Source organism: Diabrotica virgifera, chromosome 8 (genome assembly GCF_917563875.1).
Source record: "Diabrotica virgifera virgifera chromosome 8, PGI_DIABVI_V3a".
NCBI classification, from domain to species: domain Eukaryota; kingdom Metazoa; phylum Arthropoda; class Insecta; order Coleoptera; family Chrysomelidae; genus Diabrotica; species Diabrotica virgifera.
Window position 1 is genome coordinate 49,638,800 of NC_065450.1, and position 16,072 is coordinate 49,654,871.

The 16,072-nt window shown below is 33.8% G+C and overlaps 1 protein-coding gene across 1 annotated transcript in view; it reads right to left on the reverse strand.

The window, feature by feature from the left end:
* The window catches only part of LOC126889980 (peptidoglycan-recognition protein LE-like), a 48,484-nt gene extending 33,461 nt beyond the window's left edge, over positions 1-15,023 (reverse strand). Inside the window, exon 1 of the mRNA XM_050658769.1 lies at positions 14,637-15,023. Coding sequence (XP_050514726.1) covers positions 14,637-15,002 — 366 coding nt within the window. The 5' untranslated portion in view covers positions 15,003-15,023. The remainder of the gene's footprint in view (positions 1-14,636) is intronic.
* Positions 15,024-16,072: the final 1,049 nt, after the last annotated feature.

The following is a 16,072-nucleotide window of genomic DNA, read 5'->3' on the forward strand; positions in this document are numbered from 1 at the left end:
CGTTCAAACAAAAATCTAATTTAATCGAATTGAACCAAATCGTTTCTCCAAAAGAATTGGATTGACAGCTAGCTGTAAGGAACACCCCCATTCATTCATTGTCCTAGCAAAAAATTTTAGCTCCCTGATCCAAGAATAAAGCAGGCTTAGTGGGAATTAAATTTTTTATTAAATGCAAATTAATATTTGCCATATTGTGTTAAAGTAGGATAGACAATTTAGATTGACGTGTATGATATTTTACAGTTTATTACATTTGTAACCGATTGTAAACTTTATTATTTCTAAGAGATAATAAATAAAATAACATTTATGGTTAGAAACGACAATTTTCTGTTATTTTCGCATGATAAGTTGGTATATATAAAACAAAATCTCGGCTAGTTGGATTTAAATTAAATGCCCAACCACTACCCGAGCCTTGCATTTCCATAACGATTTTCAGAAATAAAGAAATACTTAAGAAAAAATTGGAAAAAAATCCATTGTAAAAGGTATAATTTTTTTTTATTAAAAATCCCTACAGCTACATCAAAAACAAAAGGGCTACATCAAAAAACGTTTTCGATTTTATAAAAAATCATCATCAGTGTTAGAACAGGTTAGATGCCAGCTGAGCCACCAAAGAAATATTAGGGTAAAAACCCTTTAAATATTATACAGTGAGCACGTAAAGGTTGGAATAAATTCATTTTCTCGAGAATGGACGATTTTGGAAAAAATCCAGAACAGGACAATTTTTATTTTTAAATTACGACTTTTTGGCATATATATCATAATAGTGACGTCACCCATCTGGGCGTGATGACGTCATGGATGATTTTTTTAAATGAGAATAGGGATCGTGTTATCGCTCATTTGAAAGGTAATTCAATTCTCTATTCAGTAGTATAAACATTAAAATAATTATGTATACAGGGTGTCCAAAAAAATTTTTTTTAATTAAATTTATTGACATAAAAAGAAGAATGTATGTAATTTGTTTAATTCAAAATACATTTTACTGCTCTCAGAAAACAGAAAAAAATGTTTATTTAACAAATAAATATTGTTTTTTGCTTAAATTCAATATTAATACAGCCACGCACCTGCCTCTTGACAGTTTGAACATTTAATTTAAGCGAAAAGCTATAATTATTTTTTATATAAACATTTTTTTCTGTTTTCTGAGAGCAGTAACATGTATTTTGAATAAAATAAATTACATACATTCTTCTTTTTATGTCAATAAATTTAATTAAAAAACAACGGATTTTTTTCCAATTTTTGTGATTGATGCTATACAACCAACTACTACCAGCTACAAGCTAATAAGAAGGGAGGAAAGTGCTACTTTTCCTCTCGAGAATGAAGTTTACTGCCCGACACGTAGCGGAGGGCAGTAATAATTCGAGGGAGGCAGTTTACTCCCATGTTATACCTACATATGATTTTTCCACCTTCCTCATTTATCAAGTAATTTTTTCATTTTTAAATAATTTATTTATGTAACTAACTGACAAAATTTATTAGAGCACTAAAACTAACAAGTAGGTACAGTATAACTGTCAACTGTCAAATATAAGTCAAATTATTAATGTAAACATTGTTAAATCAAAACAACAATTTACTGTTTTTACCATTCTGTAAAATACAGGGTGCTCTATAAATAAACGTTAAAATGTATAGATACTTACGTAATAGATAATAGAATATTGTATATAGCGTCAATAAGTTATTTCATTAATGACATACCATGACGTCAGGGAGTACGACTTTACTCCCTACAATAGGTCAGGAAAAGTATACTTTCGGTAGAGGTAGGTGGCAAAAACATTTTTCTTTTCCTTGTGGATTTTTTTAAATACATATTTAAGAGTACAAGGCAGTTAAAAAAACTTAAGTACAGGTTCAGGTTGAGTACACTGGTTTAGGAGAGTATCATCATAAATGAAATTAGGGATACCGTATGGATGATGACCCAGGTAGAGGTACAGGCCTAAAGTATATTTCCTGGTGGACATCTGTACACGGAAGGGATAGGGCAGAGCAAAACCCAGAATGTAATGTTATAACTGGTTCACAGACGGTTTTAAACCTTAAGAGGTGTCATGTGTTGGAATTTACAGTAATAGCGGAAATGCTACCATTACCAGAGAACGGTAGTTCTCGCCAGTGGCGCACAATACTCCTACATGCGACACCATATAATATACATATATACACGAAATTTTCGATTTTCTATATCTGACTGAATTAAAAATTGGGCCAAATCCAATCTTAAAGTTTAGGAAAAGACTCGCCCATCCATATGTCAACTGCCAAGTCCATTTTGGTCCAAGGGTGTGGATTTTATGGCCCTTCCCATTTAGGGTCTGTTTTTCGTCCTCGTCTCCAAAACTCCCAAAAATTTCAAAAATTTAAGTCCGACCTTTGCGGCTTCTGATATTACTGATCATTACCTTTCCAACGCATGTCTAATTTTGAAAATCGGCTATACCATTCAAAAGTTACCGAGCTCAGAAGTATGACTCAATTTTTATTTAAAAAAGGGAAAATGTTTGTGGATATGTATTATTGTGTATCATTTTGTCAATCAAAGATAGAATAAAAATTTTATTGTTTTAATATAACGCGGGCACATAAATTTGATACACCCTGTATATTGATTTGTAACTATTTATTAGAAGTTAGCTTTTAAGCAGTGGTTTTATCCTTAATGAGTTTTTTCCTGAAGAATTAAAGACATTAGTAAATAAAGTGATGTGACTAGACAATGTGTCTCGGGATTATAATTTTAAAACGGTTGTTTTGTTACGGACTAGGCCAAAAACCACAGGTAATTATTTTGTTTAGAAAATTAATGTAGAGAAAGTTGGAATTTTAAGGCTTTTTGTTTAAGCCCTAAGAAATTTGTAGAATTCCCGGAAAGTAATTATCATGAGTAGAAGTATTTGTTGGAAGGATGCATGGGTTTTTCTAATGAAAAAGAGGAATAGAGACAGAAATGTTTCTGACTGGCTTAGTAATTTGGAATGGGGATGAGAGAAGTTTGAATGTTCAGGAGTTTTGGAAAAGGAGGATTATTATGTGACCGGCATCCGAGAAGAGCAGCCAAAGTTTTCGTGAGTAGTTCAGAAGCAAGTACTAGTGGTTGTTTGATAGTGAGGAGTGTAGCTAAAAAGTGGAACGAGAGACAGATCAAATTGAGAAGAAATACCTCTTTGATTCTGTTAAGTCCAAGAGAGTAAGTTACAAGAACTAGAGTTATTAAAATTATTTGTGACACCAAGTAAAAAAGATACTTGGGGCTCAGGAAATTATTATTGTGAGGAAGAGAGGAGAGAATTTTGGAGTTTTTTGAACGAGTACTGGTTAAAAGAGGCCATGGCTCGTGTTTCGGAGAAATAGTTGCTGGTATGCTGCTGAATTGATGCTGAGAACGGAGAGGGTTTTGATTGGTAGCCTAACATAATCGACAAGTAAGAGCTGTTTGGGTCAAGAGGAGACATCATTGTGTGTGAATCAAAAGGTCAGTCAATAATTTATGTGATAGATTTTCTTTATGTTCAGAAGTTAAATTTTTTATAAAAGCATATGAACTAAGATTCCAATATTTCAAAAATTTAATAGGAAGTATAAGTAGTTTTACGAATATCTAAATTTGTTTGTTTAGCTTGTTTTATCAATGGTATCGGGGAAAACCCGATAAATATTTGTTGAATTAAAATTAATTTATGTGGTAAAAGTTTCATTGAGACAGTTATGCCCACAGGATTTAATTGATAGATTTTCTGAGTATTGCTTTTGATAATAAAGATATTTGTATATGCTCATTTTTGGTATTTCTATTTACAGTAGACTCTCGATTATCCGAGGTAATTGGGACCGTGACTACCTCGGATACGGAAAAACTCAGTTAACACTGAGCTTGCTTATATTGATAGAAAAACACGTAAATGACCATAACTGTGAACATTTTAATGACAAAACTGATAAACTGTACTGTCTATAAAAGATAAAAACATTTGCCTTATCAATATTACTGTTTAAAATAGTCTGATTGATTTTTGCGTAAGCTTCATTCCTCTTTTTGAGGCGACGATATTGCGCCAAGGTTGAAAGTTGTAACTCACCAGTTGCCTCGGTTAACCGAGGGGCTCGGCTAACCTGGACTCGGATAATCGCGAGTCTACTTCCTTTTCCTATTTTATCCCGATAAGGATCGCAGTGGTTCCCAACCTTTTTCCCATGATCGCCCCCTTAGACAGGTTTCACCGGTTGTGAATACTATAATCGCCCCCCTCCCCAATTAAATTGAAACAAAAAATTATTCCGTGCAATATTGATTTATTTTTACATTTCGTAAAATGATACATGGTAAGTCATCATTCAATCTTCGCTTGTCCATTGCTGGACATAGATCTCTCTCATACTTTCCCTCTATTTCGATCTTGTGCCTCTTGCATTTTGTCCACGTGTTGGTGAACATGGTTAGTAATAATTGTTAATTTCTCCCTTGGGCCTGGTGATACTCACATAATTTCTTTATGTCTGGCTCAATGTTGGTTAATAGCTATGTACCTCAAATCCCCTCCAAGGTGGAGGCAATATGTTTGAAGATCCTCAGAATAACCACATGATGATTTCTGGGGAATTTGGTCAGACCTCCTCTCTGTATATTTTCTTCAAAAATAGATAGTTTGTCAATGAATGCTCCGACTACTCCCTTCGCTTTGGCCATATTTATGTTCTTCCTTTGTAATTCCAGATTCGTTCCATTTAATTTTTCAGAAATATCTGATAGTTAAGCGATGTCATTTCGCTTCTCTTGTAGTGCTGTACTCAGTGTGGGGTCAGTAGTTATCAGAAATTCGATAATAGTATCCATGAGACTGCAGAACCGCCGTAAGCAATTCCCTTTCGAAAGCCAGCGGACTTCCGTATGTAGTACTGTAGTAGCAATGTATTAAATATCTCATCATATTCTTTACAGAGTGTCAGAGTGTACGAAATATTCCATCATTCTTTTGTTTTGCTTTAATTTTATTTACCTCATCTATGACAAGACCAATATTTACATATGAAGCACAGACCTGGACCTTCACGAAGGAAAATATGGAAAGAATGGCCAATACTCAAAGGGCAATGGAAAGAAAGATGCTGGGTATCAAGATAAGTGACAAAAATAAAAATACATGGATCAGAAATAAAACCAAAGTGAAAGATCTAAACAAACATGCAGCTACTCTCTAGTTAAAAACATGATAAAACAACAGACAAAAAGACGGAAGATGGAATGAAGGGACAATCCACTGGAGACCTTGGGACCGTAAAAGAGGAAAGGGCAGACCACAGATGAGATGGTCGAATGACCCAAAAAGATACGCTGGGACCAGATGGACAGGATTAGCACTGAACGAAGAAGAGTGGAAAAATAAGGGGGAGGCCTACGTTCAACTTTGGACAAATGAAGGGCAAAAGATAGAGTGATGACAAAACGACCACAATTTTGGCCGTACACTTTTTGTTGAAGTCAGATCGGCAGGGTCGGTACCTACTCTCATCATTCTTATCCCACTTCTATCCCTTTCTCTTTCGTGCGGATGTTCGCCCAATACGAAAGCTCGATAAAAAGAAAATGCAGAATTAATTATAATGTATTACTTACCTATATAATTAAATTGTATCATGATTCATAGCCCTCTGTTACTAGACGAGATGTTTGTGTTATTACCTGCATTGGTGTACATTTAATTACTTTTTATTATCCTATGGATATCCGATCGAAAGTATTGTTTTTTCTTCTCTATTACCCATTTCTCTTTTCCCAGATGCTAATCGCCCACCTTATCGCCCCCTTTTCTCTATTGCCCCCCATATCACCCCCTTCGCTCTATCGCCCCCCTGAAAATCTCAAATCGCCCCCAGGGGGGCCATCGCCCCCCGGTTGGGAATCACTGAACTAAGAGATACTGAAGCCACGAGAAAGGATAAGTATATAACCTACGATAATTTAGTTATTTTTTTGTATGATAAAAAGGCACCCTGAGATTTTTCTTAATTTTTATGTATGATTTGCGACAATTGACTAATTAATTAAATAAATATACTAATTAATATAAAAGTAAGAGAAAGCAGATCATAACAGTATGTACTTATGTGGAAAAGTTACACCGATCTGATTTTTTTTTCTGTGTTTCAAGAGGGCCGGTTCAGAACCGGTGTAGTTTGTGACTTTTGACTACCCATAAGCCAGCTATAGGGCTAGATAGATGCAAAATGGCATATTTTTTAGCGTATATATCTTAGGATTAAGGAGAGACAGGAAAACCGTAAATACACCAAATCAATAGAGTTGAGTTAACCTTTCAAATGGTGCCTAAGCGGTCAAGATTATACCTACACACGGCTCAGTATAGCCGAATAACTGAAGAACTAAACTTTGAAAATTTTGGTTTTTAGACAATTACTCAAAATTTCAACGTACGAATTGCGCCAATAATTGAGCGTTTGCAGACGTATCTAACGGTGTATACCACATATCTGGGAAAATTCGAATTTTTTAAGTTATAGGCTTCATAAGTATGATCAAATCTATTTCTTATAGGAAAAACGGTTTTTCAAGCTCAATAATTCCTCTAATGCCTTCAGTTATCATAATTGACCTTGGATGCATCAGATACTACTTGTCAATACGTTTCAAACTCATGTTTAATAATAAAAATCGGTTAAGCCGTTCAGAAGTTATCAAGTTCCAAAGGTATAATCAATTTAACCATTATCGACGAAATGGTTTATGTAGTTGTAGTGGTTACGACGCTAAATTGATAGGGCAATCCGAGTTCATTTACCGACCATCCCAATATTTTTTTCATTCTACATATTTCGAATAGAAAAAAATCTAGTGTACATTCGATGGACTAGTGACTAGATCATTTGAGAGGTAATGCTATAAAGGCGACCATTTATAACGCAACGTGGAATCCAGAAACGTAACATTCAACTTCATACATTTAATTTATAAATAACTTTGAAAAACTCCTGATACAAGAATAAAAAATCGCTAAACGCCGTAAAAATGAGTGGCGCATACAATATTCCAGCTACAAAGGAGCTGATATGAATATTAGGTACGTGGCGCGAAAATGTATTTTCTTTTTGGTGGAAAATAAAATTCTAGTTTTATTTTAAAAGATGTTTCCATAATATTTGCTAAATTTGAAGTAAAACGCGCCACAAAAGAGCTTCAAAATACAAACTCTATCAAAGTTACTCTTTTGTGGCGCGTTTCACTTCAAAGGACATCGCACACATCTTATGGAAAATATAATGTCACTCAAATTCAATAAAATTTATACGAATAGATTCGTTTTAAATTAACGGTCAAATCTTATCATTGCGCCAACTCTTAATTATGATTAATTACGGTGCAAATTGCAATTAAAGTTTATCGAAATCACATTTTTGGAGTCAGTAAAACTGTCAGTTACAATTACTATTGCTCTGGGTGCTATTCAAAAGAGCTTAAAAACCCCGCTGGGCCTAAGCGGATTAGTGAAACTAATCCGCTGATTTATGGAGTACCGACAATTTGGGTATTATAAAATATTTTTTCTCTCTCTAACTTATGTACGTATCCATTTGGTTTCAGATTTATTTATATCAATTTCTGATCTTATTGTTGAAAATATGGAGTTGGCGCAATGATAAGATTTGACCGTTAATTTAAAACGAATCTATTCGTATAAATTTTATTGAATTTGAGTGACATTATATTTTCCATAAGATGTGTGCGATGTCCTTTAGCAAATATTATGGAAAATCTTTTAAAATAAAACTATAATTTTATTTTCCACCAAAATGAAAATACATTTTAGCGCCACGTACCTAATATTCATATCAGCTCCTTTGTAGCTGGAATATTGTATGCGCCACTCATTTTTACGGCGTTTATCGGTTTTTTATTCTAGTTTAAAATCTACTTTACTAGAACATATTTCTGTATTCCAGGCTGACATTTACGCAATCTTACATTGTGCAATAGAAATTAATATAAAGGCTTTTGAACTTGTAACGAATTAAATTATGCACATGTAGTAGTCAAGCGTTTATGGGGGTTCTCAGTCTCAGAGACCCTAAGGTTGTCTCTAAGCTAGTGTTGGCGAATGCCGAGGAGATCTGGGTACTGGCGAAACATAATCGTGTCTAGGAAAAAAAGAAATAAAAGAGCTGATAAAATATCGATAAAAGAGTATCATCTACAAAAACCTGTGGAGACCTGTATCGAAAAAGCCTGTATCGAAACACAACATAACTGCTACTGGAAAAGTATACTTGGTCAAGCAAGTATACTTGCTTGACCAAGACATTTATGTCGGATGAATAATATGCTAAGGCTAGAGTACTGCGGAAAATAAGCAGGAATCAGCTTCGAGTGCTAGCAAGCTTTGACATCTAGGAGATATTTGGATTGCTTTTTCGAAGGTTCATGTATAAAATTGATAAAAACTGATATGTTTTGGTACAGACTTATGTTATGACAAATGAAATGGGAAAAGATCAAACTGACAATATATTTGGTGCCAATAAAATTTTTCCCCTGGATCCACCATATGGTCATTGGCCAAATAATCCTCTTAGATAATAATTCCCAAACTTTTCCAATAGGGCTTTTTATTCACAGTCATTTGTTTCGAACTTCTGTCATGTGTCACATAATATTAATATATCTACGTCATACGTTATTGGTATATAACAATGATACAAACCAAAGACGTATGGCGTAGATATATTAATATTATGTGACACGTGACAGAAGCTCGAAACAAATAACAATCGATGAAAAGCCCTATACATATATCCTGGACTTCAAGAATTAATTTTAAGTATAAATAGCAAGTAGATATTGTTTTCTAGTTTTCTTAATATTTAATTGTTCTGAAACTATTTCTTTGTGGCATTTATATAATTTACTATTCTACTCCGGAAATAAGCCACGATTTGTTTTCTATTCGCAATATTTCAGTTTACTTTGTTCACGATGCATAACAATGCAGGAAATAATCTATAGGGACTAAATTTTGATATAGGTATATACATAATCATTTCAATAAAAATTAAATATTGTTAGAGTTGTGTCAAAGTATTTTAATATATTTAAACAAGTTACACTAATATTTAATTCTCAAGTCTTATATGAAGACTTTGTTGATAGTTAAATAGCCGTTAAAAGAAACAGTCGCAAAGTCGGAATAAATGAATTATCTGCTTCTTAATGTTGTTCTGAAGCTATTTCTTTGTGACGTTTTTGTAATTAACAAATTATACATGTACATTTGTATTTTGACAACGACGTCCAATGTGGAAGTCGAAACGTTAATGAATCCATTTTTTTAGTTAAATTGTGGCTTATTTCCCATTTAGAATAGTTAATTACCTTCTTCTTCTTTCTCATAATCCTTATTGCCCTTCAGGGCGTCGGATTAGATGGATTATAAAAAACAATTTCAACGAAAAAAGTGATATCTGCTAAACTAATAACAGAATATAAACAGATAAATAATAATATTATTGTAGTTAAATATTTGATAAAGATTTGGCAATCAATTGTATACCCATGGATTTTATCGCAACATTAACAGTAGACAACACTGTCAATAAAAAAGCTTTTACGATAATTTTTTTACGTGACTACGAGGTATGGTACAGGGAAGTAACAAAAAAACCTTACATTTTTTTAATTATTATAGGCCTACACATAGAGAAATAAAAACACATTTTTACCTGTTTTTATTTCTCTACGACATCTAAAAAAAGGTTATAACATCTAAAAACATCTAAAAACAGGTTAAAAACCTGTTTTTATTTCTCTATGAGGCCTACAGTCCATCTAATTTATTTACCGTTGCACGTCATTATCTAGGTTAGAGATCTAAATACCAATTTACAGAGACATGTAAAGAGAATAGGGCTTTTCATTCACAGTCATTTGTTTCGAGCTTCTGTCATGTGTCACATAATATTAATATATCTACATCATACGTTATTGGTATTGCCAATGATACAAACCAAAGACGTATGACGTAGATATATTAATATTATGTGACACATGACAGAAGCTCGAAACAAATGACAATCGATGAAAAGCCCTATAGACTTGGCTAGGGATATGCCACTCAATGCATCGGGGTGTAACGTCAATATCAAGTACGGTGGTCGAGCCACAAACCATACATACTCATAGACGTTTCACGACCATGTTAATCTTTCGGATCGAATTAACGCCATCTCTTGATTGGAATGGGAACTAAATTGAAAAATTTTAGTTACATGGGAATTTCAAATTATAAATTTAGCGGGATTTTTGATGAAGTTTCGCAGGAAATTAAAACAACAGAAAGACAATTCAATGTTTTATTCAATATTTTACTGAAAACTTCAAATATTCCAATTTGTTTTCAAAATGCTTAACCCTACTGCCATGTGTCACGTGAAAGCACTGATGTGTAATATTGAGTTGAATGAAAATTTTTGAAAGAATCTTGTAGGATGATTGTTTAGATAAATATTACCTTATAATCTTTTACAGACTTCCAAAAATATATAGGCCCGAAATGTTGATGACACACTTGTCTATTGGAATAATCTCTTTCAGGATCTATTATATTGTTTTTTTAATGTGGAGAAATATAACACGGGATGATCAATGTAAACTAAAAATTCTACTCATAAAAACGGAGAGGAGGTTAATACAATTGATTAAAATTGTGATTAAATCTAATTAAAAACGTAACACCACTATAATAAAATAATTAAGCCACAAACTATAAAATAAAAAGTAAATAACAAATTAATTGAATTGTCAACTGTCAGTTGTTAAATATGACAAGATAATTGGCTGACAGCGACATCTCTGGATTGGAATGGTAACTAATTTGCTGTCTTGACCTTGACAATTTACGTGAAACGTCTATGAGTATGTATGGTTTGTGGGTCGAGCTATCTTTGTCTGTCGTGCGAGTGTGAGCGTATCTACCAAGAGGTGGGAGTAACGGAACGACAGTGACACATAGGCGGCGGCCATCATATGTTAGAGAGAGAGAAAGTTAAGCGCCGGTAGAGAGAGATAGATAGACCACCGACCAGAACTGCTCCGGTTACCGTTGATTGAGATATTGCGAGATACCTCCAATACCCTCCAATACCTCAATCAACGGCGTTACGCTATTTTTCGGAGTTGGCCAAATGTACAGTCCGTCTAATTTACCTACCGTTGCACGTCATTATCTATGTTAGAGATCTAAGTTGACATTGTTGCCCAATTACAAAAAATTCTTGAATTTTTGCGGAAGTGGATTATACGGCAAAACAAATTAATATTCAATGTAAATAAATAAAAACTTTAGAAATAGAAAACAAGAATTAAGTTATAATTTTATGTTAAAATAAATAATACAAACAGTAAATATATTGAAACAAATATTTATAGTAAAGAATATAAACAAATATGAAGTTTCATCACCGCAACTGTCAAATAAATGTTACCAATTTATGCCAAAATATCACCTTCGTTCGATTATAGTTACGGTGTATTCCGAACAACTGTGCTTCATAAAAACGGTGTATAATCCATTTATACAAATTAAATGAAACATATTATTGTGTATTTCTTTAAGTTAACATTAATAGAAATCTTTAAGTATTATTTCTAAGCGTATATAAAAAAATATCTCTAGTGGCTGTAATGCCAGTGTACTCGGCAAAGTGATTCTAAAAAAGAACACACCTACCGCCTAAATATTTCGTGTTGGTATCATGTGACGTCACGGGCTATGACGCGGATGACGTGCAACGGTAAGTAAATTAGATGGAGTATATATAAAAAACCTATACGTTTTCCGCAGAGATTTCGGCTTCTTTTTTTAATTATTAGATAACAATTTATGTACAAAATGCCATTTTTTTCAATTTTTGCTTACCGACCTTTTAGGTCTGGATCCCGTGTATATGCCAAAAAAGTTTATTAACAGCAAGCTGAAAATTTGTTAATAGTTTGACGGTGTCTAGTCGGACAAACTTTGATGTATGGGAAAACTGGAACAGGGGAAGTTTTAATGTGGAACAGGCGACAGGTTTCGAACAGGTCAGACTACGAAGACGTCGCATGTATTTTGTCCGACAGAACTTCCAATTGATTTGTTACCCTTTCATTAAACTCTCATGCCAAAATCGGACTTCTGTTTACCACCAATATAATTCCTGTTATTTGCATAGGCGTAACTAGGGCTTACTAGGGGGCGGTTTTGGGGTTATAACCCCCCCCCCATTTGTATTTACTTTGAGCTCTATACGTTTAACACCATTACTATTCCATACCCCCCAGAGACCATCAAGTAGTTGTTACCCCCCCTTAGGATCATCCTGGTTACACCTCTGGTCATTTGACATATTCTACGTGCCGGACTTATTAAAATCAGAGATATGTAAAGAAAATAGATCAGGCTAGTCATATGCCACTCAATGCATCGGGGTGTAACGCCGATATCAAGTACGGTGGTCTAGCTATCTTTGTCTGTCGTGCGAGTGTGAGCGTATCTACCAAGAGGTGGGAATAACGGAACGACAGTGACACACAGGCGGCGGCCATCATATGCTAGAGAGAGAAAGCTAAGCGCCGGTAGAGAGAGATAGATAGACCACCGACCCGAACTGTTCCGCGTTACGCTATTTTTCGAACTGGCCTAATCTATTCTGTTATATCTATGATTAAAATGCCCAACATATTTGTCGGACAAACATTTTTTCATATAAGTTTGCCATTGAATAAACTTACAAACATGCCAGTTTTCACATTATAAACTTGTCAATATGACACAATTAAAATCACGTTCCACAATTAAAACTTCCCCTGTTCCAGGGTTCCCATACATCAAAGTTTGTCCGACTATACACCATTAAGCTATTAACAAATTTTCAGCTTGCTATTAATCATCTTTTTTTGGTACGCGGGATCCACGTCTATTTAAAAAGCTTAATATTTGAGGTAAAATTAAAAGACTTTATATTTTAAAACGCTTTAAAATGGCGATTACTACAAGATGTAAAAATAATTTATTGCTATTCAGTGGCATCTATTTTTCTTCTTTCCGCTTTTTTAGGGTAAGATTCACATCCACATCCGTACGCCACATTCAATTATAAGATGAAAAACATCATAGGCGTAACGAGGGGAGGGGTTTGGGGGTTACAACCCCCCATTTGGATGTACTTTGAGCTCTATACGCTTAACACCATTACTATTCCATAACCCCCAGCAGGGCTGCTTTATCCATTAGGCAATATAGGCAGTTGCCTAGGGCGGCAAATTGTGAGAGGGCGGCAAAAATACTGTACAAAAAATATTTGTATATAAAAATTAAAATCGAATAACAAGTATGTATGTTCATCCATCAATGAAATAGAAGTGGGCATTCATTTCTAAATAGAATAAAACAAATTGCATTCATAACAAAAATAAAACAAACATACCATTCTGTTATCTTAACACTATTCATTCAAAAAGGATGGAAGTCATAAATTTAGTGATTATTGGGCCGAGAACAGCTCGGCACAAACGGTGGGCTATTGAACACTTCAATATTGCACATTTTGCAGAAACTAAAAAAATATAATTAAACTAAATATAAATTATATATAATAAAATATAAATTATGTATATAATAATATGTATAAACTAAAAAAATATAAACTAAAAAATATAAACTAAAAAAATATAATTAAACCTAACATAAAACTTAAAAAATATGAGCTCAGGACAAAAGTACCTTTATAATTCACAATATCGAAAATTGTTATTGAAAAGTTATTTTGGAACTAAAAACTATGTTTCAATATGCAATTGCATTTAGTGTTGTCGCCCAGAGGGGTGGGGGGTACAACGGCCTCGTTTATTCAGATGGACTTATCCAAGTTTTTTACTTACTATAATAGTAATATTGTAAAAAAATGCATGGTGCTTTTTATAATAGTAATATGTAACATTACGCCTGATCTAAAATAAAGAATATTTTTAAAACATTTCCAAACATTATTTGAACAACCTAACATTCTTATTTAAATAAAAAATTCTGCTTACACTTTTTTTTCGCAAAAATGGTACATGCTTGAAGGGCGGCTACTAGAAATTGCCTAGGGCCTAGGGCGTCAATTGACCTAAACGCGGCCCTAACCCCCCAGAGACCATCAAGTAGTTGTAACCACCCTTAGGATCATCCGGGTTACACCTCTGAAAAACATACCATTTGGGTGGAGGTCCATTGTCATTTTTCATTTCAGGTCCATGCCAATTATTATTTTTATAAGTATTTAATTCCAGACGAAACATTTTTAAATAAAATACATTTTAATTTAAACACCACAACAATCACAACATGTTGCTAAAAATAAATATACAAAGTTCAGACAGGATGTTAGCTGGAGATTTTGCATTTTGTTTACGTTTACAATTACTTTAGACAAGAATCAGACTGCCGACAACAATAAAAAAATCGATATAAATATCGATATTTTAATACCTTTCTCTTAGAATAATCCCTGATAACACAAATAATTCCAATATGTAGGTATATTAAAATCCTAGGTATTTATGTACTTACATTATTATCACTAAATATCCTATTGGCTACAACTACCCCGCTATCCTGAAAAGTAAAACCTGAATCCATGGCACTGTTTGAGGTAGTGTCTGTGAGAATTGAGCCATCTGAATCAGAATAAACGGAACAATCATCACTAATTGAACACTTTTCCAACCATTGTTGACACTTTTCAGTATTTTCGTACCGTCCGATTTCACTATTTTTAGTTTCATACCGCCCGATTTCACTATTCTCTATCATATCTTTTGTTTTCATAGAATCGCTCGACGTTCTATTGTTTATTGTTGTCGTTGTCTCCATGTTCGCGGTGTATTCATATTCATAATTTGACGCAATCTGCGAATCTGCGATGTGTTTGCCCATGATTGATCGCGAATCGCGACCGACTTCGTTATCATACACTAAAATTCTGTCCAGAACCGGAGTAAGCTATATACACTTCTCCAAGAAATTAACGCACCACCTTAAAAATGGGTCATTGTTGATGTCTCGAATTCCCTAAACCTGTTGTCCGATTTAAGTGATTTTTTTAATATCTTATCGCCTTATTACCAATTACCAACAGAAAAAAGACTGAAGATACACTTACTTCAGGACGACTCCATAAGAAACTTGTACCAAAGAAGATTAGATCAGAAGCTAGTGGAATTTCGTTTTGAGGAGAATATCAACAGTACATACGAACACATAAGAGAAAGCATAATACAAGCAGGTCTGGAAGCGCTAAGAGAAATAGAAAATACAAGAGATAAAAATTACAAATGGGAATTCCACGAAGACACCTTAGAGAAAATAAAGGAAAAAAAAGAACTATACCATAAATACCTAAGCACAAAATATCCACAAGACCTCCGTAAATATAGAGATAAGAACAGAGAAGTTAGGGCTATTACAGCGAAAGAAAAAAATAAACAATGGGAGAGGTCATGTAGAAGTATAGAACAGAATATGGGAGGAACAAGAAGTTCAGAAGCCTGGAAAATTGTGAAATCATTACGAACTAACAGGAAAGAGAAAACTTTTATACAATACATACAAGACGACGAGTGGGAGAACCACTATAAAAATCTACTGATAGAGCAAAGACCAGAATTTAGCATCGATGGAGACGAACAAAAAATAATGACCACAGAGGAAAAAAAAATAGTCACAACAGACAAAGAGATGAAACAAGCAATAAATTCCATGAAGAACAATAAAGCTGGAGGACCAGGAGGAATTGTGGCGGAACTAATTAAATACGGAACAGAGAAATTAAGAAGAATGATGTGCCGAGTCATGGAAAGAGCAATAAATGGAGAGGACATCCCTAAACAATGGTAGAAAGCCATAATTTGTATACTTGTATATTTAATAATTTGTATACAATTTTTCCATTTTGTTAAATTCTAGGAGATACCAAATTACTGTTTCAACATGCTAAACAAAAAACC